This window comes from Drosophila gunungcola, chromosome 3R (assembly GCF_025200985.1).
Source record: "Drosophila gunungcola strain Sukarami chromosome 3R, Dgunungcola_SK_2, whole genome shotgun sequence".
Taxonomy (NCBI): domain Eukaryota; kingdom Metazoa; phylum Arthropoda; class Insecta; order Diptera; family Drosophilidae; genus Drosophila; species Drosophila gunungcola.
Window position 1 is genome coordinate 22,100,405 of NC_069139.1, and position 23,706 is coordinate 22,124,110.

A 23,706-nucleotide genomic window follows, 5' to 3' on the forward strand; every position below is an offset into this window, starting at 1 on the left:
ACCTAGATATGTAGTACCTGTGGTACTTTTTAACTTACTTAGGTAATGTACAGGCGGAGAACCTTTTAGGAAAATAAACCGAAAATTGAGTAAAAGTAATTTATTAGACCAAAACAACGAGAAATACACAACTATCTAAAAATAACAGCTATAGGACAGCTCTGTAGGGTATAGAAAGTAGGTCTGGCTCCTAGTATCGATCAAAATTAGTGGCTCCGAACTAGTTCCGTTTCCTTTTGCACGGATTTCAACGCACGGTCACACCGATAGCAATTGGTTTTGTTTGGCCATCACTATCGCCTTTGGGGTACCTCTTTTGTTGTTTACCTTTTGCTCATTACCATTTTGGACGCCAACGCGAAAATATATAAGTTATTAATATGAGTGCAGAAATTTCCGGCTTCCGACGGTTCCTGCACTGGGGCCCAATTACAGCCCTGAGTAAGTAGTGACCGGGCTAATTGGTGCTTATACGTGCTATCAGTCTGAAAGGGATCCAATTTGCGAATGGGTGAAAGTGCAGAGTGAATGAACTGCTGGATGGATGGGCCCATTACGGGGGCGGTACTGGCCAGCGGCCACGCCCCAATGCCGTCTTGCTTTTGTCTGCGCCATATCGTGTTTCATATGCCACCACACCACCTCACCACACGCCACACATTCGTCGCTCGGAGTTCAAATTTGTTGACAAGCCAGCAGGGACATTTAATTCGCTTAATGTGCCGCGCTAATTGCGTTTTAGTTGTGTGTCGTTTGCCCTTTTATTGCCTTCTGCCCAGTCCTTTGGTCCTTGGTCCTTGGTCCTTGGCCCTTGGAGCCTATCGGGAATTTCACGGAGCTCTCGAACATGGCGTGCAATTTGCCCGTTTGGCCGTTGGCGGGGCAGACGCCATAAGACTTCCGGGCCTCCCCGATATTGAACTGATATACCATTGTTCCTGGTATAATGGCTTTATTGGACGCCGGCCGCTTGTTGCTGGTCCTGAAAAGGATTTCGAATCAGTCAGGGAAACGACAAAATTACTCATTACTGGACCGTGGTGCCGGCTAATCAACTCGAACAGCGACAATAAACTAAATAAATGAGCCCTATTTCCTCCGCACGCACTTGCCAAGCGAAGCATGGCCACCAGAGGCCACCCCCATTCCAAGCGAAAAGAGGGCCAGGTCCAACATCATATGTGTGTCAAATTTTGAACATGAATCACTTTAATGTTTATCAACTTCTTTGCTTTCAGGCATCATCAAGTGCATAACGCTGACGACCCTCTACATGAACTCGATGTGGTGGCCGCCGAATGAATCATTCGCCGGCTTCGCCCACCAGGCCCTGTTCCTGCTGCTCTCCACGCTGGCCACATTCAATTACGTCATGGCCACGCTGACAGGTCCCGGACTGATGCCAAAACAGTGGCAGCCGAAGGTACGAAGGGCGAAGGGAGAACCGCCCGTTGAAGCGGAATGTTGTGACACAATGACAATGTCCACCCCCAATCGTTAGAGACACCTTTTACCATTGATAATGCCTTCCAACGGCCCAAAAAACTGTTGACCCGTCACGAACTGCCAACGTACTTTGCCTTTGTCCAGGGGTTGTTTTCCGTCGCTTTGTGCATCGTCATTCCAAAGCGGAAGCAATTGTTTAGCGTCCGAAGAGAAGGTGCCGATAGCTCTGTGGGCGTAGGGCCTCCAGGGGTTTCCTTGTCCGAGTTTCAGCCCAGACAAATGGGCCAACCCGGCCCATTGGCGTGTGTGACTGCTTATCGCACAATCCGCGCCTATTAAACGCTGCAATTTATTTTAAAGAATCCGGACCCGGCGGAGAATCAAAAAGATGTCGTGCCTGGGCCACCACCGACTGTAACGTTTTTCGACTCCTATTCATTTTGTACGGCCGTGGCGCGACCCAAATATAATTTATTAGCGCCGACTCCTCACATTACGGCCGTGCCCTGCACGCGAACGCATTCTACGGAGCCCAGAGTCCGTAATGCAATTACCCGAATTTGCATAAATGTTTTGTAGGCGAGTCCAGACGCAAGAGGGGCGGGCTAGCTGGTTTAGACCACTGGTTGGACCATGGGTAATGGGAGGTGGTCACTTAATGAGCTGTGCGTCGTTAGGTTTTGTTGTACCTTGCGGCTTCGGGCGACGCGCATAAATCACGAATAATTTGGCCATTTTCTGTATTTTAATGAATTTAAATTTTGTCAGGAGCCCAAGGACGCAGAGTTCCTGCAGTACTGCAAAAAGTGCGAAGGATACAAGGCTCCCCGCTCCCATCACTGTCGCAAGTGTAAGTTCACATTCTTTTAATAATTTATTAGTTTGCATATTAATATATATATTTTTTGAATTATTTGGGTAATTAAAGTTGAAAAAATATGTTCAAAAGTGGGTTCATATTAATATGTATTTAAGTTCAAATGACTATAAAGAATAGCTTAATTTAACAATATTCAAATTAATACGTTTCAGCAATTTATAAATTATAATAAAATATTTAACAATTCTAAAGAGTTAAGGTGCCTTAAAAATACAAAAACTTTTAGTTTACGTATAAATATTTTCTTTATTTAGGTAAAAAGAATAAACAAAACTATAAAGGAAGATGTAGTTTTATGTAACATTTAGATACATTAAACAGAAAGCAGAAATGTTTAAATTTAGCTTCCCATATACACATTTTATTATGATAAATTATTAAATGCCAAATGTGATTTCTTAAAGATAATAGGTAATGCATAAATAAATATTTTTTGATCATTTCTTATATTCCCTAAACACACACTCACAGGTGACCGCTGCGTCAAGAAGATGGACCACCACTGCCCGTGGATCAATCACTGCGTTGGCTGGGCCAACCACGCCTACTTCACCTACTTCCTGCTGTTCTCCATCCTGGGCAGCCTGCACGGCACCGTGGTGCTGTGCTGCTCCTTCTGGCGTGGCATATACCGCTACTACTATCTCACCCACGGACTGGTGCACCTGGCCAGCGTTCAGTTTACGCTGGCCAGCATCATCATGTGCATCCTTGGCATGGGCCTGGCCATCGGCGTCGTCATTGGCCTGAGCATGCTGCTCTTCATTCAGCTGAAGACGATTGTCACCAACCAGACGGGCATAGAAATCTGGATAGTGGAGAAGGCCATATACCGCCGTTATAGGAATTCGGACAGCGACGACGAGTTCCTTTACCCCTACGATCTGGGCTGGCGCCAAAATCTGCGGCTGGTGTTCAACGACGAGTGCCAAAAGCGAGGCGATGGCATCGAATGGCCCGTGGTGGAGGGCTGCGATCAGTATACACTAACGGTGAGCAGGTGAAATTGCCCTCAAATATCGAAAAAAATAACCTCTACCCTTTTCAGCGTGAGCAACTGGCGCAGAAGGAGGAGAAAGCGGGCTCGGACCCGCACCTTCAGGTGCATCAGACCCGTCACGGGTCGCTGGCTGCCGATTTTCTCGCAGGGATGGCGGGTCTGCCTGGCCGCTCCCTGCTCCGATGAGCCGCGCATCCGGCTGCGACCCGACGACATGGTTAAGGTCACCCGCTTCCGCAACCACTGGCTCTTTGGCGAGCGTGTGCTCTCCGATCAAGAGCTGACTGGCAATCAAAAGCACCAGCGCAAAGGTCACATCCGAGGATGGTTCCCACGGCGCAGTGCCGTCGAGGTCATTGAGGCGGTCCAGGAGTGCAGCGGCGACAGCAACATCGAGCCCCCGCCGGCCCAGAATGGCAACGCTCACAGCCACCTGAAGCAGCAGCAACGAAACGGACACGCCAAAAAGTACATGTAGCCCGGGAATTCATGGCACTTCCTACGGCTTGTAAATAGAATAAGATTCCGCTTAAAGACTTGACGCTATCACGCTTAACCAGGCCGCCGTCTCGTTTACTCTGTTAACACTGTCGACCAATAAAAACACGCGAAAGTTGATATCAATTGTTGATCGAAGTTAATCAGTTGCTTATCGGCAGATGGTCAACATTATCGTTAGCCATTCTCAGATCATACTTTAAATGCAGATAGTAACAAGTTTCAATAGCACATTGAATTTGATTCAGATTGTATTCATCAGACCTCAATATATTTATTTATTGATTATTCCATAATTTGATTATGTTACAAGTATATTACATATGCATAAGTGTAAATAGATTGCCCAAGCCGATGGTTGTGTTTATGCCGAGCTCATGGCTGCCTCGATTTCCTCGACCGTCCGGGGCACAATTGCAAAGTTCTCGACGCCAGTTTTAGTGATTAGCACATCGTCCTCGATGCGCACGCCGCCAAATCCTCGGAAGCGGTTGAACATCTCCACATTGATGTACTTAACGATTTTGGGATCGGCCAAGGCGCTGTCCATCAGCCAGTTGATGAAGTAGCAGCCCGGCTCGATGGTCACATACATGCCGGCTTTAAGGACGCGGGCAAAGCGCAACTTGCTCAGCCACGGCTCGCTGGGGCGCTTCGGCTCAGCGGGCAGGTAGCCACCCACGTCGTGCACATCCAGACCGACCAAGTGGCCCAGGCCGTGTGGCTGGAACACCCCGGAGACGCCTGCCTCCAGCATCTCCTCCACATCGCCCTTGAGCATGCCGCCCTCCTTGAGGCGCTGCAGCAGCACACGGCCCGCCAGCTTGTGCATATCCACCCAGGACACTCCGTCTCTGGCCGCCTCCGTGACCGCATTGCGTGCAGCCAGCACGGCGTTGTAGATGAACTTCTGGTCCTCGGTGAATTTGCCGTTGGCCGGGAAGGTGCAGGTGATGTCTGCTGCGTAGCCGCAGTAGTTGGCCCCCATGTCGAACAGACAGAGTTCACCATCTTGGACGGGTCGGCTGTTGGGAGCTCCGGCGTGGCCTAGACTTACCGAGTAATTAATGGAACCAGATGAGAGGGTATCAACACAATGAAAAAACCAAACTTAAAACAACTTAAAAACTGGCAAACCTATTTTGTAAATAACTTGATTGTCTTTAACAAAACAATAGATCGCCAAACTCTTGCCCTAGAGTAGTTTATTGAGAAGATAGGACTAGGAAAGTTTTTTAATCTATCTAACATGATCTAAATTCTACCAGTTAGGGTATTATGTCTTCGCTGAAAAGTATGTAACATGTAGAAGGAAGCGTTTTTGACCCTATAAAATACATATACTCTTGACTAGAATCCCTGGCCCAGTTGATATACCCATGTCCCTCTGTCTGTCCGTAGAAACGTCGATTTATCGGAGATTTGGCATTCAACATACAGGTGATATTAATCCCTACGCAGCTTAAATTCGGACACGGTTCATAAAACATGGTAGATATCAGTTATCAGTTATCAGCACCAAAAAAATGTTCTAAATCGTATCATTGTTTAAGAAGTAATTGGCAATAAAGATATTTAATGAAGTCATTGCATAAAGCAGTTCTTACATTTGAGAGAGCGAAACAATGAGAAAAGAAAAGTTACCTTGTATTGTTGACCCTAAAGTTCGTCAGATGGCGCCACCTTAAACCTGATTTTCTAAGCACATATTTATTTTAAAATTATTTAGCAGAGGAAAGGGTATCCAATAGTCGTTCTCGTTTTATCTCCAAACTTGTTTTGTTTCTTATGAAAAATAACTTACCATAGTGCAGGATGGCGGAGTTCGTTCCGCTGCCGCAGATGCAGGTGTAGGAGGCGTGCCGGCAGCCACCCACGGAGTAGGCGTGGTGCAGAAACAGCGACTCGCCCTCGAACTCCATGCGGCCAGGACGCATGAACTTCATCACCCGGATGTGGGCGTCCGACGAGACCTTGGCCACGTAGCGCAGCACCTCGATCTCCTCGGGCGACTTGATTACGCGGCACTCGGACAGGATGGGGTAGAGCAGATCGCAGTCGGTCACGTACTTCTCCTTGCCCTCGAACTCCGGAGGCTGGAGGGTGTGTCCGCTATCGCTGTTGGTGCCGCTCAGCGTGAGTATCAGCTTGGGCGACACCCCCTCCAGATAGACGTTGAGTTCGTCGGCATAGAGCACCTCGTCCACCTCGTACATGACCTTGAAGTCCTGCAGGCTGAGCAGTTCACCCATCCAGGTGCCGTACTCGTCGGGAAAGCGGGGCACAAACAGAACGCTCCTCTGGCCACCCGTCTTCACGTCGATGGCGAGGATGCCGTAGCAGCCCGGCTCCTTGACCCCAAAGAGGTACTGGAAGAAGGACTCCTGCCGGAACAGATAGTCCACGTCCGTGTTGTACAGGCTCTGGTCCTTGCCGCCCTCAAGGAGCACCAGCAGGTTGCCCGCATCGAACTTGAGGCCCGGGAGCAGCTCCTGGAGGATGGCCTTGACGGCGCGATCCCTGTTGTTACGGAAAAGGCTCATGGGCACCGCGTGACCCGATCCCATTTGGAAGGCTGCCATGGTGAATCGATGGAGTGCAAAGTTTAACTGGCGCACTGAACAAAAGCGAGTGCTCAATCCAGTAAGATTAGCTGATAATAGCCGGGGCTAACAAAGGCAGTAAATTATTTGTTTTTATCTGTGTTTTTATGTTTTTGCAGCAGTATGACCGAGTACCGAACGCCAAAATAAACCGATTAAGCAAAAAACTGTTGGGTGATCGTTATTCCGAATTTCTAACTACTTAAAAAAAAAAATTTAAGTTAATCCACGTAATTTAAAAAAATTACAAATTAATAACTTATTTTGTTTCTCATTTTCAGCTCTGCATTTACTCACAGGGTGCAAAAACCATATTTTGAATTATAACTCAACAATATTTAAATATCCAGGTTATATTTATTAAATTCCTAGTCAAATACCACTTAGCTTTTCGGAGTTTAATATTTAAACTTTCTGACTTAAAACCCTATTAAGGTAATTTTATATATGAAGTTTTTATCATCATTAATAAAATATGTATTTAACTGTTGTAGGTTTATAAGGTATAATTGACAAATAAAAACTTTTTCCTAAAAACGTTGTTAACAAAAAAGTGTAAGGGAGGGACTTCCCATTAATAAACGGCCAAAACAAATTTTTTATGAGTTAGTTTCGAACTGTGAACTGGTTCCGAAAAGCGGAACACACAAGCGCACACAAACTATCGATAGCTGACGGCATCGGCAGCATTCCCAAGTCTGGTCACACTCGAGCAGCTTTTATTGCAAATTTTTATTTCTATAATTCAGGAGAATTTGCATTTTAAAGCGAAAAACAAGCTGTTTCTGCGCCCAAAATAGCAACTAACGGACAGCACTGTTGTGGAAGCGGATTGCGGAGCATCACCAGTATTACGTATAGGCCATCGAATCTCAGTGACCCGTTTCCATCAGATACTCAATGTCGGCGTCACAACGCGGCGGATGCAACAACAAATGAGTATAATTGTTCTGAGCCAATAAAGTGCACGCTGTGTGGGCCGACGACTCCAATGCGCCGCTAGCAGAGATCAGGAGCAGTCGGGGCCATGTCCAGTTCGGTGTTTACGGAGGCGCCCAGCGCCCGGCCGGCGGCGGCGGATGGCGACTCCAATCTGGTGGTGGTCTACAGCAAGAACGGAGTCTCCTTTGACGAGCGCGCCATTGGGAACATCATGGGTAAGCCTTTTCCCTTGGGTTATTTCTCGCCTCCCAAATGACTTGGTTTTTTCTGCAGAGGAAAAATCGATTTCCACCATCAGCGTGGTGCGACTGACTTCGCCCACGCCCAGCATGGTGGACCAGGAGGAGGCCGAGCGGCTGGAGGAGCTGGAGAGTTTCCTGGAGGCGGCCACCGACTCTGAGCTGGACAGCGACAATGGCAGCCAAAGTGGCGGCGACGATGCCAGCGATGCGAGTGCCCAGGACGAGGAGAATCAAAACACCGGCGAGGAGAACAATGGTGACTCCACGGAGACGGAAACCGATGCCCCGCGCACCCGCAGGCGTGCTGGACGCAAGCCCAAGGCCATTAAAAAGCGGAAACGACGCAGACCTAAGGAGCGACCGCAAATCGTGGGCTTGCGGGTAGAGCAGTTCTATGCGGACGGCACGGCCGATATGGTTGTGAAAAACGCCCTGAGTAAATAGCGTACATAGCTGTGGTCAAAATGATAGAACAACAAAGTTTTATCACTCAGACCCCAACTATAAAACAGCCCCTTTTAGCCTATAATTTATTCCTATTCCACTTACAGAGCTGGCCGGAGTTTCCGTCTACAAGAGGACTGCGGAGACAGACGCCCTGATGGAAGTGATACGTAACGACCACAACTACACACCATTCACCTCGCCGGAGGAACTGAAGAACCACAAGCGGGCCGAGAAGATGGCCATGGAAATGCAGGCCCAAAGCCGCAAAATCATTATGCAGGCACCGGGAAGTGTCAAGTTAATTAATGCCAAAAAGCGGGTCCAGACCATTCCCTTCAGTCCGCTGCAGGTGAAGGTCCAGAGACTGCCCGTGAAGCCCACCCCAGTTCAGCAGCCGACGCATCTGCAACCCAAGGTGCAGCTGATCCGCAAGACCATCCAACAGCCACTGCCAAGACCGAAGCCAGAGATTATCGCGAGTCCCGTGGTGAATGTGAGGCCGCGGCCGACTCGCGCCCCCGTCAAGGTGATTGCTCCTGTCCAGGACTACATCGAAGATGATGACGACGCGCAAAGCTCAGACCCCGCTGACGAGGAGAACGCTGATAAGTCCTACGACACGGAGGAAATGAGCGAGGAGAGCGATGACTTCCAGGAGTCTGACAACGACAGGGACAGCGACATGGACTTCAATATGAGGCGCAGCGGTGGCCGAAACCCAAACAAAAGGAAGCGGGTGAGGAAGGTGATCAGGCCAGTGCAAACCAAGCCAGCGAAGCCTCTGCCCCTGCCTCCATCAACGCCCCAACACTTCCCCGAGCTGAAGAAACGAAAGGAAGTCGTGGAACAAAAGGCTCCGCAGATCGGCCAAATCATACAGTTGCCTCCGAAGGCGCCGCCCTCGGTGATTGCCCTGGGCAGAGGTCTTGCGAGCACCTCGTTCCTCAAGATCCGACCCACACATCAGACGCTGCCCGTCAAAAAGCCTCCACTGCCAGCGACAAACGCAAATACCAAAGTTCGCCGTATGCCGGTCGTGCATATGGGCAGAATCATAAACTCGGCAACGCCCGGCGTTTTTACTACTCCGCCGCAGGAAGGAGTCAAGGAGATTATCATAAACAAGAACATGGCCAGTCCGAAGGGCGTGTTCACCAACCTCAACAGTCTGCTGGGCGAGAACAACAATGCAACCATCAAATCTTCACCAGATCCCCTCCGCCACCGGGCCGTAATGTCGCCCAGCACACCAAGATCGAGCTACAGCCAGCAGCTGGCGCCAATTGTGGTGCCTGTTCCTGCTCAGGCTCAAGCTCCCAACCCGTCCAAGGGGTTTATGCCCATCGGTGTGGACACGGCGCAGTCGCATAAGCTGCCCTCCCAAATTGTGATCGAAACCCACCAGAGCTCCTCCGAGTTGGCGGCAGAAAATGACAAGCAGCTTGATCTGATCAACTCGATTGTGCAGGATGAACTGCTGAATACAACGCTGGTGGAGCAGCCGACAGTGAATGCGGTCGAGGATATACCAAAACTTGTGAAGATGCTGGAGAGTACAGCGGCGGGCCTGGATCAAGCATCAGTGTCCTTGACCACGCCGAGCTTTGCCACTTCAGAGATTCAGGGAGTTAACAACGCTGCCGTGGTGGATCCCATTGACATCACCGACGAGGATGAGATCACGGCAGATTTCCTTCAGCACGTGGTAGGTCTAATTGAGGAGGACAAACAGTTTGAGGCCGAGGTGGTGAAGCAAGTGCTGGCCAGCGCTGAACCAGGAGCCCTGGATTCCATTGTGTCGTTACCTACGCCCGCGCAGCCCGTAATCTTGCCACAAGCGCCCATTGCACAGGTTCGTTTAAAGCTTTATTTTTTTTTTTACAAGCTTAACTCTCGTTTCTTTTCAGCAACAAGTGAACCTGCCATCTCAGGCAGTTCTTGTTGAAGCTGCGATGCCCTCATTGCCCATCGCCTGCAGCACACCTTCGAGGAGCGTGGTTAACCCGCTACCTACCTCGGCGAAGGTTGTGCGTGGCAACGGGCGGGTCATTTATCTTCCCCCCATAGAAGCGCCAACCACGCGGGCCAAGCGGCGGGCGCAATTTCCTCCGGCCCCGGGAATGGCCACCGACGGCACGGGGGATCTGAGCAACCTGTCTTTTGGTGATACGTCGATGGATACAAGCATCAATCAGCTGGCCAATAGTAGCAGCCTCAGCAACGACAGCCAGTCGGGAGTCGGCCCCAAACGACCCAATCCCCGAGAGCCATCGATGGCCAGGCGCTCAACGGTGCCCAGAAGATCAAAGAAGCCTAACACGAGTCAAAGCAATGATCCCGATGCTTCAGAATCTCAGGAGGATGACGATGATCCCAACAAGTAAGCAATCTTCAAAGGTTATAAGGCCAGGAATCGTATTTGAATTGATTATAATAAAATTGTTACAATTTCCTAACAACTTTTTCTTCCAGGCTCTGGTGTATTTGTCGTCAGCCGCACAACAATCGTTTCATGATCTGCTGCGATTTGTGCGAGGATTGGTTCCACGGCACATGTGTGGGGGTGACCAAGGCAATGGGCACAGAGATGGAACAGAAGGGCGTCGACTGGAAGTGCCCCAAGTGTGTTAAAAAGCAGGAGGAAAAGGTAGTTAAACATAAACAAATTCGAGTCTGTTTATATTGATTTTTCGTTTAATTTTCTAGAGCCAGCCAAGGATAACGGAAATGTTGGTCACCAGAACAACCGCAGAAGCCGAGGAAAAACCCAAAGAAACCAAAGTATTGACGTTGTCAGCAGAGTTTGTCCAGGTAACGACGCCCAGGAGAACTCTGCCGGTGGGTGTTACTGTGGCCAGCTCGCCCATACGCGTTCCAATGATGAAACCGGTCAAGAAATTCCCAGCCGGTACTGTCACCCACCAGCAGCAGCAGCTTAACTTTATCAAATTGGGAGCATCCCCTGCCAACCGCATTTCGGAATCGATATGCGTGGTGTGCAAGCGGCCAACAAGCCCTCATTCGGTTTACTGTGGCGAGGAGTGTATACGAAAGTATGCACAAAGTGCCCTTCAAGCGCATACAGCCACCAAGGCACCAGAAAGTCCATTGCCACACAATGCAAGCACTCAATCGCCACTGAACAACTCGCTGGAGGCGAAGAAAAACAAGAAGAAGGATCTGTTCGAGGACGTGTTGAGGCAAGCGGACTCCGTGTCAAAAGTGGAACGGGTAAACATATTTGGTTCAACTCCGTCTAGCTTCTTTACTTATAGAGATTTAAAATACTTTACAGATAAATGTGTTTGAACGTAGAAGTGGACGAGTGATCACTGGTCACTTGGCCCCCACCGCGCATCAATTCCGCAAATGGCTGCAGGAGAATCCCACCTTCGAGGTGCTGCCCTCCGGAACCCTTCACTCAGCCGACGCAGAGGTAAGTCTTGTTTTGGTTTTAACGCAAAATAATAATTAAATCATATTACTAGAAGCGTCAGTTGAAACGCGCACCGGAAGTATCCTCCGTCGATGAATCGGGCACACCAGCAGTCCAAAAGAAGCCGCTTGAAGCTGCAGCTAAACTTTCCCAACCCATCACAGTTCAGGTTAACACACTGGGCATCTCCTCCGTGCGTCCCCTGGCCAAGAAAGTGATCGATAAGGAGAAAGAGAAGCAGCCAGCACAAGTAGCCACTCCTGTTCGAAGCGACGGAAGACCCGAGCCAGTTCGGATTGGCATCCGACGGTCCCTGCGGGAGCAACTGCTGGCGAGGATCAAGGAAGCCCAGGCTGAGGAGCAGACTGCCAACCAGACTACAACCCAGTGGCTGACGTCATTTGAGGTGGACCAGTTTGTCAAGAGCGTGGAACTGGAAATGTTCAACTCGTTCGGACGCGACGTTGGGGCCAAGTATAAGGCCAAGTACCGCTCGCTAATGTTTAACATTAAGGACCGCAAGAACCGGACTCTGTTCGAGAAGATTTGTGCCAAGCAGGTTGAGCCCAAGCAACTGGTGCGGATGACGCCGGAGCAGCTAGCCAGCCAAGAGCTGGCAAAGTGGCGGGAGGAGGAGAACCGGCATCAGCTGGACATGATCAAGAAATCCGAGCTGGACATGCTGTCATGTGCCCAAAACTATGTGGTGAAGACCCACAAGGGGGAGGAGGTGATCGCCACCAAGGTGGATGTGACCCTGCCCGAGGAGGACATCAACGCACCCGCAACGGTTGACAGAAAGCAGACGTCGTTGGTCAGTGAGCCAGATACCTCCGCACTAGAACGTTCCATTTCCAGGGACAAGTCGGCAACGTCCAAGGACAAGCGTCACAAGAGCCACAAGCACCATCACCGCAAACGGAGTCGCAGTCGCTCCAATAGTCGTGGACGAACCGTCGACAAGCGCCATCGCAGGCACCACAACGAGGGCGAGTCGGGCGCAGGATCAGGTGGAGGGGATCGAGAGCGTGAGCATCGGTCCCGCGAGAAACAGAGCAGGGAAAAAGACGAGGCAGTTCCCTCGCCCACGCCCAAAAAGCGAGACGAAAACGATGTGTCGCCAGTGCCCAAAAAGATTCCGGAAAAGAAAGCAGAGGCGAGTGCCTACAACCTGATCGATCAAATTCTGGAGTCTGAGAAAACGGTTGAGCAGGCGGCGAACCTGGGACAACCCAAACCGTCACCCAAGCCACTTCCAACGCTTCCAAGCTCCTCAAAGCCCCCCGAGCCGATGGACAACTACTCGCGCTATGTGCAGGGCCAGGCCACGAGTCCGCTGTGGTCCGGACCCCTTAAGATGATCGACGTGACCGAGTTCGACGTGTCGATGCACCCTGTTCAGGGCAACTGCCACCAGATGGGCAAGCTGATGCCCAGCCAGCTGGACGTGATCGGTCGCATTACCCGCGTAAATGTCTGGGAGTACATCAAGAAGCTGAAAAAGAGCCCCACCAAGGAGGTGGTCATCGTGAACATATTCCCCGCCTCGCCCAACGACACGTTCAAGTTCGATCTCTTCTTCGACTACCTCGACTCGCGTCAGCGGTTGGGCGTCATGGGCGTGGATTCGGATCAGATCAGGGACTTCTACATATTCCCCTTGGGCACCGGCGATGCGTTGCCCGCTGCGCTTCAGACCACGGAGCGGGTGCCCTTCTACGAGGATGCCCAGAGACCCAACACGCTGCTGGGGATCATCGTGCGCTGTCTGAGCAAACGACCGCCAGAGGCTCAGTCCACGCCCCCATCAGTGCCTTCTCCGGTTCCCGCTGCCAGCAGCAAGGCGGCAAAGGTAAGAAATTTTCAAATGCTAACTTAAGGGGGTATTCTAATCTGGAAAATTGCAAGTTTAGACTTTCAAAAATATGATTCTTAAAAGATTTTTTAAAATTCAAATTATTTAATGGGATTAAGCGGTTTTGTGACGTGTCGTCCGAGCCATTAAACATATTTCCTAAACTTAAAAAGCGTTTTCTCGAAACTACTTTTTTTGAGATGATAGACATGATGATTCAAGTTCTACTTAAACGATTCTTTTGAAAATTGGTCTATATATTTTTTATACAATTATAAGTATTTTTAAAATATTTGAAAAGGTCGAAAAAATTGGGTTAAAAACACTTTGTTTTCGAGTCGATGCCTTTTTATTTTTATTATGTCTTTTTTTTAATTGATCGACCTTATGTGATATATATTTGATTTTTCCCATCACTGCCATGGTTGATATCATGTTAACCAGGACGCAAGGATTTTTAAAAAAATATATAATAAAATAACATTAAACAACGGGTACAAAAATGTTTTTTTAAGTCTTCTAGGTCAGAATTACCCCCTTAATCGTTTTTTTTTAGAATTATTAGCGATTGATTCTAATACTGAACTTTTGTCTATCTTGCAGAAATCTCGCAACACGACTTTGTTCACGCCGCAAATCAGCCCCAAACGTAAGGCCAGCACCCACTCCACCAGCTCCAAGGATGATGAGTTCGATATTGATGCCATCATCAAGGCGCCCATTGCAAAGCTGCAGAAGAGTATGTATATGCAATGTGAGTAGCTTACAAAATGATTGCTCTACTGCTAACCATTTTCAGCGGTACCCAAACCTGTGCCCCTGCCACCGGCCAATAACGATGCCGATGATGAGCCCTACTCACCCGGCGGCTCCGATGACGAGTTGGTTCCGGTCGATCCAAGAGTTCCCAACGATCTTGAGCGGCAGGTGAATGAAATCAACAAGCAAATTGCCGCGCAGCAGATGGAAATCGCTGGTCTTCTTAAAGTGGAGCCTACGGTAAGTGCAAGATTTGGGAACTTGGGGGCTTTCGTGTGGCTCACTTCCACTTATCGCTACCCACAGGGATCCGCGTCCTCGTCGAATGTCCTAGCCGGCATATCAATTCCACCAAATCTTTCAAAGATCCTGGCCAGCATCAAGGACAAGGCGGACCTGTCTGCCCATGCCGGCGACGGTGCCAGCGAATACAATCCCGAGGACGCAATCACCACGACCAGTGCATTTGGTAAGTCTGCTGATGATGTACAGCGAAAACCCAATGTTATGAACTCGGTTCTTGCAGCAGCGAAGCCGAAGAGCAAAGGTCGTTTGGCGCATCTAAGTGAAGCTGAGCTTCTTAGCATGGTTCCGGACAATCTGGCTGGCGTGATACCCAGCTCGTCGATGACCCGCCACCAGCAGGCGCCGCCGCCGCCGCTTCCGCCACCGCCACCACCTCCTGGTGTTTAGGGTGTTACCCCCACCTGGATGTAGGCCCAACCCGCGCGCCAATCCTCCAATCGTTATTAGTTTCTGAATTCTGAATTCACGACTCTTGATTTGATATTGTCCCTCGACCGCACCACCCCCCTCCCCCTCATTGTGTACATTCTCATCCAGCGAATTCAATACCATCTCTGTATTATATCTGGCCAATCGGTACCATTTAGTTTTCAGTCCTCCCAATACCGCCCCCGCCCCGCCCCGCCCTCGCACTTAAACAGGATCTTCTTTCGCGTTGCAATGCAAGTTGAGGATCGGTTCATCGCATTATACTCTGTACTCTATCAAGTCCTGTACATTTCCTCGAAAATAAAAAGTGCTACGTAACATTTGTTTTAGGGATACGATAATCGTAACGATTCTTTATTTCCGACAGCGCTTAGTTGATCTCGCAGGGATCGTCCTTGCCGCTGAAGTGGGCGCACGTGATCTTGGGCCCGTTGTGCACCCTTGGAATGGCGATGCGGAAGAGAGTGCCGTGCGGCATGCAGGCGCAGATCTTGTACTGGACACTGCCGGTGCGGAGGCCCAGCTCCGAGCTGACAATCGGGATGCGGTTCATGTCCAAGAAGATGCCCGCGCCGGCCTCCAGGATGGTGGCGCCCTGCGTGGAGTTGATGGAGACGTGGTGCTCGGCCTGCATGTCCACGCTGGCCCCGTCGAAGTAGACGCCCTCGGAGCCCCTGATGGCCGCGCGTCCGTCGCTCTCCAGCACCAGGGTCTCGTCGATGGGGCTGGCGATGCCGCTGGCACTGACCACCTTGGCCAGCAAGGCATCCACGCCGCCGGGAATGTTGTACTGCGGACGGTGGGTGGTGAAGATGGGCTGCTTGTCGACCGGGTCCTTGACCTCGAACAGGTTGGTGGCCTGGACGAGGATGCCCTCCTTGTTGAGGACAATCCTGTCGCGCTCGCTGCTGGCCCCGTTGGCATTGCGGAACACCCGCACATGGACGCCGGCCTGCCCATCGCCATTGCCAGCATCACTGCTGATGGTCACTGGGACATCGGAGAAGCCGTGGATCTGGCCAATCGAATTGGTCTGCACCCGCTCCAGGTCTGTGGAGCCGTAGAACTTGACCACATCCTCCTCGGGAATCACCTCCATGCCCTGGACACCCTTGCCTAGGCGCAGCACGCCCACAATGGTGAGGGTCAGGACGAGATTGCCCACGGTCAGGACGAGAAGGAGAGTCACGATGGTCCAGAAGGCGAAGGTGTTGCGTCCTTGGTGACCGGGATGCAGACGGGAGCAGCTGTCGCTGTTGTACTTCTCGTCGAAGTAGTCCGCCGTATCCGTCTTTGAGTCGTCGCGACAGAAGTCCAAATCCGGCACCACTCCTCCAATGGGCAGCGTCACGGACAGCGCATTCTCCGAGTTGGCATCGTCGGAATAGGACGGCGAGGGTCCTCGGATAAAGGTGTTCTCAAACGTGTGCATCATTGGATCGCAAAATTCTGAGTGTTCCTCTCGAAAAACCGTCTGTATCCAGTGGTACAAAAATAGTGCATGTACACGTGAGGAATACAATTATCTGACATGCGCAGAGATTTCAATCCGCCAGTTTCGAATATTTACTAGATTGACTTCATTTGGACGACTTTATCAATAAAACCTTATAATGATAACTTGAAAAGCGGTTAGCTAAGACAAATAAAAGAAAAATAGGTACATATGTATGATAAATACTATATCAATACTTGACACATTTTACTAACATCTTTTAAAGTTTTCAATTTAAGTGGATTTTCAAATCTTCTTTAAAAAAAAATAAACTGTAAGGCATTAATATGTACAATCCTTTGATTTACGCACATACAAGATACATTTTTAAATTTTAATTCTTAATACTTTTTTAAAAATGAGTTCATCCAGACGTTTTCGAACTCTTTTGTTGTTACTTATTACTTAATAATATTAATAACCACACAATAAAAATTAAAATAGAATATATATGGTTATTGTTTTTTTTCGCCCTTGCCTTTTTTTAAAAAGACTAACTAATTTGGTCCGTATCGTAAAATCTTAGAAGAAAATAATTAAATTTTTTGTTTTATGAATGAATTGTTTTAGAGCCAAAATGTTTTTTTCAAACAAAATAGAAGACAAAATGTATTTTTTTCGAAGAAAAGAAAAGACGATCGTATTTAACGTCAAAGATCTTTGAATATTTGTTTTCAAATCGAGCAAATAATCGGAACTGAACCGAACCAGTTCCGAGCCAAAACCCCGCAGCCCTGGAAGAAATAGCATGCGAAGTGGGCTTGATTTTGGTATATTTCGAATTTGCGGTCACAGTCACACTACCTGTCTCCATTTTGCAAGATGTCCTTTAAGGTGAGCTTTTGCCCAAAATCTTAGGTCCCGACTAACCCCCAATCGCCCACAATGACGCAGCCCATTGATCCGAAGCGCGACGAGATCCGGCGCTACCTGGAGCGCGGCAGCGTCCTGGACTCGCTGACCAAGATTTTCATACGCGTGATCAAGGAGCGCCCGGAGAATCCGATGGAGTACATCCGTAACCACATCGGCGTGGTGCGTCACCAGCACGACAAGTACGAGCGCCTGCAGCAGGACCTGCAGCTGGCCAACGAGGAGATCCAGCGGCTGCGTGGCATCATCAACAGCATCAATCCAGAGGTGCTGCAGGGCCATCAGTCCGTGGCCCCCAGTGAGGCTCCTCCAGAGGCTCAGGAGGCCGTGGCAGAGCCAACTCCAGTGGCGGAGCAGCCGGAGAACGTGGAGGCCAATCCGGAGGAGAAACCTGGAGAAAGTTCGGCGGCCGTTGCGGAGGTAACAGCTGCTGTGGAGGCCTGCCAGATTGAGGAGAAAGCGGTGGTCGCCAACAACGAGGCGGCTGCCGCTCCAGCTCATCCCAATCCATCCGTCCAAGTCGAGGCCAGTGGCGCCAACGAGTAGATCTCAGAAGCCAGAAGCTTACACCAAAAACATCCCATCAGAACGCATCCATTTAGAACAAGTGTAAAGTACTTTCCTTAATGTAAATGTAAATAAAGCGAAATACAGAATAACAAGCCTGCGAATTATGGATTTTTCAAATGTTTATTGAAATCAGTTTCATAATTCATACACTTTTTATATCTTTTGTTTATTAATACAAAGGATTATTGATAATACATATTAATAATAGTTAATTTTAAAAAAACACATCTTAAAAATGACCGGGTATCGATTGATTAATGAACGGAACGGAAAGGCGGAAAGGAGTTGAATGCAAAATTATAAATTTCTTTGATTTCGGGTGCAGGTATGTATTTTTGGGTCCATTTAATCGGACTGCAATGTGGACGAACAAAAACTGATTCAAGGTCGAAACTTAGTGTTTATATTTCACTTATTGGCAAGCGTTCTCCTCTGTTCAACGATTTCCCTTCTTCGATTTTTTGTTTTGCTTTATACTCTTAAGGCCAAAGAGCGCTACAGGGCCCCCTTTCTATATATGCTTTGTGACCGACTGAGGTCCAGTCGCTTTCCGTACTTCTAATCCAATATAATGCTGGGTGCTCTGCTCGTACGGACCTGTTTACCTAGTGTTTAAAATTTGGACAAAACCTATAATCGCAGGTGTGTGTGTGTGTGGTTGGATGGTTGGTTGGTCGGTATATATATGTATATATGCGGGGGCGATTAAAAATAAATATGTGGCTTTAATCATGGTATAATCATGTCAATGTGTTTGTAATTGCGAATAAAATCTCAAGGGGAAAAACTTCATTCTTCTGCTAAGGACCCAGGATGTCCTTTGGTCGAGGCTTGCTCCTCCATGCATTCGCTGGCTGTCCGCGTTGTTGAGTGTTTTTTGTGTGGATTTTGACGCTTTCCGGCTGCCGATGATAAGTGACCAAAAACAGAGATAAGGTTGGGGTGAGTGATTCACTAGGCACTAGGTAGCGGTAGCTCTGCTTTAACAGCCCACACTTACGTTTCATCCATGATCTGATGTGTGGCTACGAAGCATATTATTTCTGGTTGTTGCTGTATTTTTGTTTTGTTTCTTGGTTGGATTTGTTTTGTTTTTTGTTTTATATAGAAAAAGACTGCTCGTGGTGCTGTGTGAGTGTGTGATATTACTTTTTACGCTTGTCAGCCGGCTTGAGGATCTGGAACGAGCACATCAGCGTGTCGTCCACGGACATCATGGCGCCGGCATTGTCGAACTCGCCGCAGTAGTTGGGCGCCGAAAAGAGGGTGACCAGCTGGCGCTTGGCGAAGAATTCGTACCCGTCCTCGACAACCTGATGGGCTCGGCAGATGAGATCGAACTCGTGCTTCTGCAAGAACTTGGCCACCACCTCGGCGCCAAAGGTGAAGCTGACGCCGCGGTCGTTCTCGCCCCAGCCCATGGTGTCCTTGTCCGGATCGGACCAGAGAAGATCGCACAGCAGGCCCTGGTCGGGCACGTCGGTGGGGCGCATGATGCGCCGGATCTGCTCCATGGAGGTCAGATCGGGACTGAGGCCGCCGTGGCAGCAGAATATCTTCTCATCGACAATGGCCGCCACCGGCAGGCAGTTGAAGCAGTCCGTGAAGGTCTTCCACAACTTGATGCTGTAGCGACGCTTGCACTCGTCGTAGAACCCGTAGATGCGATTGATGCTGGCGCACTCGTGGTTGCCGCGCAGCAGGAAGAAGTTCTCCGAGTATTTAATCTTGTAGGCGAGCAGCAGGCAGATGGTCTCCAGCGACTGCTTGCCGCGATCGACATAGTCGCCCAGGAACAGGTAGTTCGACTCCGGCGGGAAGCCGCCGTACTCGAACAGGCGCAGCAGATCGTAGTACTGGCCGTGGATGTCGCCGCATATCTTCAGCGGGGCCTCCAGCTCGAGCAGAATGGGCTGCGAGAGGAAGATCTCGCGCGACTTCAGGCACAGCCCGCGTATCTCGCCTTCCGAGAGCTGTACGTTCTTGCCTGGCCGTGCCCCACGCACTTCCAGAAGTCGCGATATTATGCTGTCGATATTCATCACGTCGCCCATGTTTGCTGCTTGATCTGTGGTGCACTGCTGCTACTGCTGGTGTCGAGGTTGCCGCTAACTATGGTTGGTAGCGCCGAAATAGCCTCGAAATCTGTAGTTTTCCAAAACTATTTCTGCTAAATACTTTTCACAGCTAACTAGTATGAAAATTTCTCCAGTGTGTCCACATTGACAGAGCAGCAGGAAGGAATGAAACAGGCAGTTAGTCATGCCCAGGTGCGCAGGTTTGTCCCTTTCTCGCTTTCTCCCTGCTCTTCTGCGTCGTACGCTTGTAACGGGTGCGAGCGGGCTGACATGTATACACCCCGGTGGTGCTGCCACATCGGGGGAAAACCACATCTGGCCGAACCAAAGACGCCATTTTATCTATTCGATTTCTTATCGTCAGGCCACTCGATAAGTTTTCTGTCTACGCCCGTCTATCATTCAATTAACTGTTAAATTAGGCGGGTTCAAATCTGTATAAAATGCTTTTGAACGATATTATAAGCGGAAAAGTAGGCGGCGCCGTCTATATTATTGCGGAAATTGGCCAAAACCACCAGGGATGCCTGGAGACGGCCAAAAGGATGATTTCCGAGGCCAAGAATTGCGGATGCCACTGCGTAAAGTTTCAGAAATCCGATTTGTCAGCAAAGTTTACGCGATCCGCTTTGGATCGAGAATATTTCAGCGATCACGCTTGGGGAAAAACTTACGGAGAGCACAAGGAATACCTGGAGTTTTCCAAGGATCACTTTCTTGAACTACAAGCTTACAGCCGGGAAATAAATGTGGACTTTACAGCTTCCGCAATGGATGAGGTAGTATATATTAGCTGATCTTAATTGTTTTATTTTCCATGGCGAATTTACAATTTTTTTACTAAAAACCTTAAAGTTTTTTATTGAGAAAAAAAATTGTTTTATAACATAAATTTCGCTTAAATTTTTTTTTTTATTTAAAATAATAATTATAAATTACGTTTTTGGATCAAAAAAAATTAAGTATGCATTAAGCTTTATTATATTATTCAAAAATAAAATAGTAAAAAGTTGCAATTTAAAAATCATATTAAAATTGAATTTAGAAGAGATTGATTTTTATATTATAATAAAAAATCATTACTTACTGTTCCTGGTCAAAATATCATAAAATACTCAGATTCTGATGCTCTGATACATTATTGATAAATTCAAATTAATTTTGGTTTTCGAAACATATTTCAAGTTCAGTTTACATTATTTAAAAGCTTTTCAATGTATGATTTACTATCTAATCATTACAATACTTATGATTCATAAAATCATGTCCATTCTTTAATAGCGCTCCCTTGATTTTCTGGTCGAACTGAATGTCCCCTTCATTAAAATTGGCTCTGGAGATGCAAACAACTTTCCGCTTTTGAAAAAAGCAGCAAGTTTGAACATGCCTTTGGTAATCTCGACCGGAATGCAGTCCATGGAGTCGGTAGAGAGAATTGTGCAAACAATGAAGGAGGCTGGAAAACGAAACTACGCTCTTATGCACTGCGTTTCATCGTACCCAACTGCCCCCAAAGACTCCAAATTGCAACTGATTTCTATGCTGAAGAGGCGCTTTCCCAATGTACCCATTGGTTATTCGGGTCATGAACTGGGAGTGGTCATTAGTCAAGCAGCTGTCTTGCTAGGAGCACGCATAGTGGAGCGCCATTTCACCCTGGACAAAAATCAGAAGGGCTCCGACCATCGATGCTCCCTCGAGCCCCAAGAATTGAGAGTCCTAACCACAGCAATTACGAACTTCAACCTGTCGGCAGTTCCGTTGTCTCCCAAAGAAATCTTACAAAAACTTAATGGCACTGCAGAACTGGAGGAAGCTCTTCAGGACGTTGAGTGTAAAACCATTCTACCTTGCGAGTTGCCCTGTCGAAATAAACTGGGCAAATCCATCGTGGCATCTAGACCTCTCAAAAAAGGGCACAGACTTCAATTGGCGGACATGGCCATCAAAGTAAGTGAACCCAGCGGCCTGGCAGCAGAGTCATACATGACCATAATCGACAAGGAATTGACAGACAATGTTGGTGAGGATGAACCCATACTTGGGAGTAGTATAATCCTTTAGGTCATGGGGTTTGGAAAAATACATGATGTGCAATATGAAATGCAATTGTGAGTGTAAATAGCCTGCGCTGTTTTATTCGGCTCCATCGTCGCTGCCGTCGTCCTCGTTCTCATTCTCAATCATCTCGATGTCCTCCTCGAGGTCGCCCTCCTTCTTGTCCGTGGGCTTCTCGTAGACAGCGGTTAGGGGAGAGACGCACACACCGTTCCAGACGGACATTTCGCGCACGATGCTGGTGTTGCCCTCCAGTCCCAGGATGTGCTTGTACCCTCCGTGGGCCAGCACACGGAGCAGCGTCTGCGACGTGTAGCAGCACACATCCTGCTGCTCCAGCGTCATGGCAGTGTGCACTCGGATGTGACCCGGTTCGGTGGGATCCGTGATGCCGGCCGAGCCGGGCAGAAAGAGTCCGGCGGAGAGCAGCTGAAAGACGCGACGGAAGGCCAGATTGATGGGCAGGGCCTGGCGCGACGGGTTGTTCATGATGGCCAGGTGGGCGATCAGGTCCAGCATCCAGGCCGACAGCGGCGCGAAGGCGTCAAAGCGCCTGGTGAGATCCTTGAGAATGCGAATGAGCACCTTGATCGAGGAGTGGTGGGCGTTCTCCTCGAACCAACGCGTGTGCCGAATGGCGGCCAGATGGCTCTGCATTAGCTTGTGATCCAAGTGGATCTCCGGCTCCAGCTTGCGCAAGTTTTGTGGCAAGGTGGCGATCAGGATGCGCACTTTGGCATGGACGTTGGCGATGTCGAAGCCGCGCTCGTGGATCTGCACGGTATGCTGGTCGCCCTTGGTCAGCACCTCAGTCTTCATGCTAGCCTTCAGGTCGGCCTCCACCTTCTTGGCCAGGGCATCGACCGACTCCTTGGTGGGCAGCGTTTTGAGAATGACCACCACGTCGGCCACGTTATTGCCGGTTAGAATGGTGCCCTTCTTGAAAGAGCCCACCTGACGCACCTCCTCCAGTTGCTGTTTATGAATGGCATTGAGAGTATATGGCCGGGAAGGAACAGCAAACATACTCACGCAAGTAGTCAGATCGCCAGGAGCCACCACCAGATTGTCCAGCACAGCCTGCACCTTGGTCACCAGATTCCCGATGGCCGTCTGCTCGCTGGGAGTGGGACTCAAGTCCTGGTTGCGTTTCAGCAGTGCCTGTGAGGAATGTTATGATTTAGTTCAATCCGCCACGCATGTGCGTTTATTGATTTACCGCAGTTAGAGCCGAATCGTCCACGGTACCGGCGAGTGGGACTTTGGGAAAGAAGACCTCCGCCAGGGTCAAATCGAATGGGTGGCGGGGCACAAAGGTTTTCTTGAACGGCGGACGGATGCCCCCACGCATGGGGCGTCCACCTCGGAGAGCTCCGCGCACCATATTCCTGTGTGGATGAATTTTTACTTATTTTCTCGACGCCGGAGCGTTCTGTTTTTCTTGAGGGATGAGAACAGTGTGACCGCAACTAGACCGGTAAAAAAAACCATGGGGCTTCAATATAAATGTGAAAAGACTTTTCAAGTTAAACCAATTTTATAATAGGCTTTTCACACAGGCGCTTAAAAAAGTGGATGTGTGATAAATGACGCCAGCGTTCAGACAGAGCGGGGTTTATGCGAAATGGTTAAGTGCTATATTTACCGTTCAGAATCTCTTCAACATAGACCATCGTGTCTCAAGATATTCAAGACTTGAAAATAGAAATTAAATTTAAAAGTCATATTGCTTTAAGATTTTGATTAAAATTAAATTATATAATTTAACATTATGATTCAAATTTTAACT

General features: G+C 48.9%; 8 protein-coding genes across 9 annotated transcripts; 4 read left to right on the plus strand and 4 right to left on the minus strand.

Moving 5' to 3' along the window:
• Positions 1-273: 273 nt before the first annotated feature.
• LOC128260629 (palmitoyltransferase ZDHHC6) lies at positions 274-3,944 on the plus strand. Its single transcript, XM_052993779.1, is given in 6 exon segments — positions 274-441; positions 1,239-1,423; positions 2,215-2,296; positions 2,798-3,318; positions 3,375-3,401; positions 3,403-3,944. Coding segments are annotated over 6 exon segments (1,278 nt in total). The 5' UTR covers positions 274-380; the 3' UTR covers positions 3,805-3,944.
• Positions 3,945-4,073: 129 nt separating this feature from the next.
• LOC128260621 (xaa-Pro dipeptidase) lies at positions 4,074-6,576 on the minus strand. The gene is made up of 2 exons (XM_052993767.1): positions 5,629-6,576; positions 4,074-4,871 (listed from the first exon to the last, which is right to left on the minus strand). The coding sequence occupies exons 1-2, from the start codon at positions 6,404-6,406 to the stop codon at positions 4,189-4,191; spliced, it is 1,461 nt and encodes a 486-aa protein (XP_052849727.1). The 5' UTR covers positions 6,407-6,576; the 3' UTR covers positions 4,074-4,188.
• A 538-nt stretch (positions 6,577-7,114) lies between these two features.
• LOC128252314 (death-inducer obliterator 1) lies at positions 7,115-15,184 on the plus strand. 2 transcript variants are annotated; one of them, XM_052979947.1, is made up of 12 exons: positions 7,115-7,584; positions 7,643-8,047; positions 8,163-9,910; positions 9,966-10,438; positions 10,531-10,705; positions 10,765-11,289; positions 11,354-11,494; positions 11,547-13,346; positions 13,953-14,088; positions 14,149-14,348; positions 14,415-14,577; positions 14,635-15,184. In XM_052979947.1, exons 1-12 carry the CDS (start codon positions 7,455-7,457, stop codon positions 14,799-14,801), a joined length of 6,063 nt encoding a protein of 2,020 aa, XP_052835907.1. In that variant the 5' UTR covers positions 7,115-7,454; the 3' UTR covers positions 14,802-15,184. The 2 variants fall into 2 exon arrangements, with proteins under 2 accessions (XP_052835907.1, XP_052835908.1); XM_052979948.1 differs by having other exon boundaries at positions 14,638-15,184.
• On the minus strand, positions 15,164-16,443 carry LOC128252328 (beta-sarcoglycan). The gene has a single exon (XM_052979971.1). The coding sequence runs from the start codon at positions 16,276-16,278 to the stop codon at positions 15,214-15,216; it is 1,065 nt and encodes a 354-aa protein (XP_052835931.1). The 5' UTR covers positions 16,279-16,443; the 3' UTR covers positions 15,164-15,213.
• Positions 16,444-17,012: 569 nt separating this feature from the next.
• On the plus strand, positions 17,013-17,882 carry LOC128252334 (c-Myc-binding protein homolog). Its single transcript, XM_052979978.1, has 2 exons — positions 17,013-17,172; positions 17,233-17,882. Exons 1-2 carry the CDS (start codon positions 17,161-17,163, stop codon positions 17,755-17,757), a joined length of 537 nt encoding a protein of 178 aa, XP_052835938.1. The 5' UTR covers positions 17,013-17,160; the 3' UTR covers positions 17,758-17,882.
• LOC128252330 (serine/threonine-protein phosphatase alpha-2 isoform) lies at positions 17,883-20,005 on the minus strand. The gene is made up of 2 exons (XM_052979973.1): positions 18,782-20,005; positions 17,883-18,683 (listed from the first exon to the last, which is right to left on the minus strand). Exon 1 carries the CDS (start codon positions 19,833-19,835, stop codon positions 18,927-18,929), a length of 909 nt encoding a protein of 302 aa, XP_052835933.1. The 5' UTR covers positions 19,836-20,005; the 3' UTR covers positions 17,883-18,683; positions 18,782-18,926.
• A 148-nt stretch (positions 20,006-20,153) lies between these two features.
• LOC128252327 (sialic acid synthase) lies at positions 20,154-21,923 on the plus strand. Its single transcript, XM_052979970.1, has 2 exons — positions 20,154-20,638; positions 21,141-21,923. The coding sequence occupies exons 1-2, from the start codon at positions 20,303-20,305 to the stop codon at positions 21,921-21,923; spliced, it is 1,119 nt and encodes a 372-aa protein (XP_052835930.1). The 5' UTR covers positions 20,154-20,302.
• Positions 21,880-23,395, minus strand: LOC128252324 (interleukin enhancer-binding factor 2 homolog). Its single transcript, XM_052979963.1, has 3 exons — positions 23,137-23,395; positions 22,950-23,078; positions 21,880-22,892 (listed from the first exon to the last, which is right to left on the minus strand). The coding sequence occupies exons 1-3, from the start codon at positions 23,299-23,301 to the stop codon at positions 21,996-21,998; spliced, it is 1,191 nt and encodes a 396-aa protein (XP_052835923.1). The 5' UTR covers positions 23,302-23,395; the 3' UTR covers positions 21,880-21,995.
• Positions 23,396-23,706: the final 311 nt, after the last annotated feature.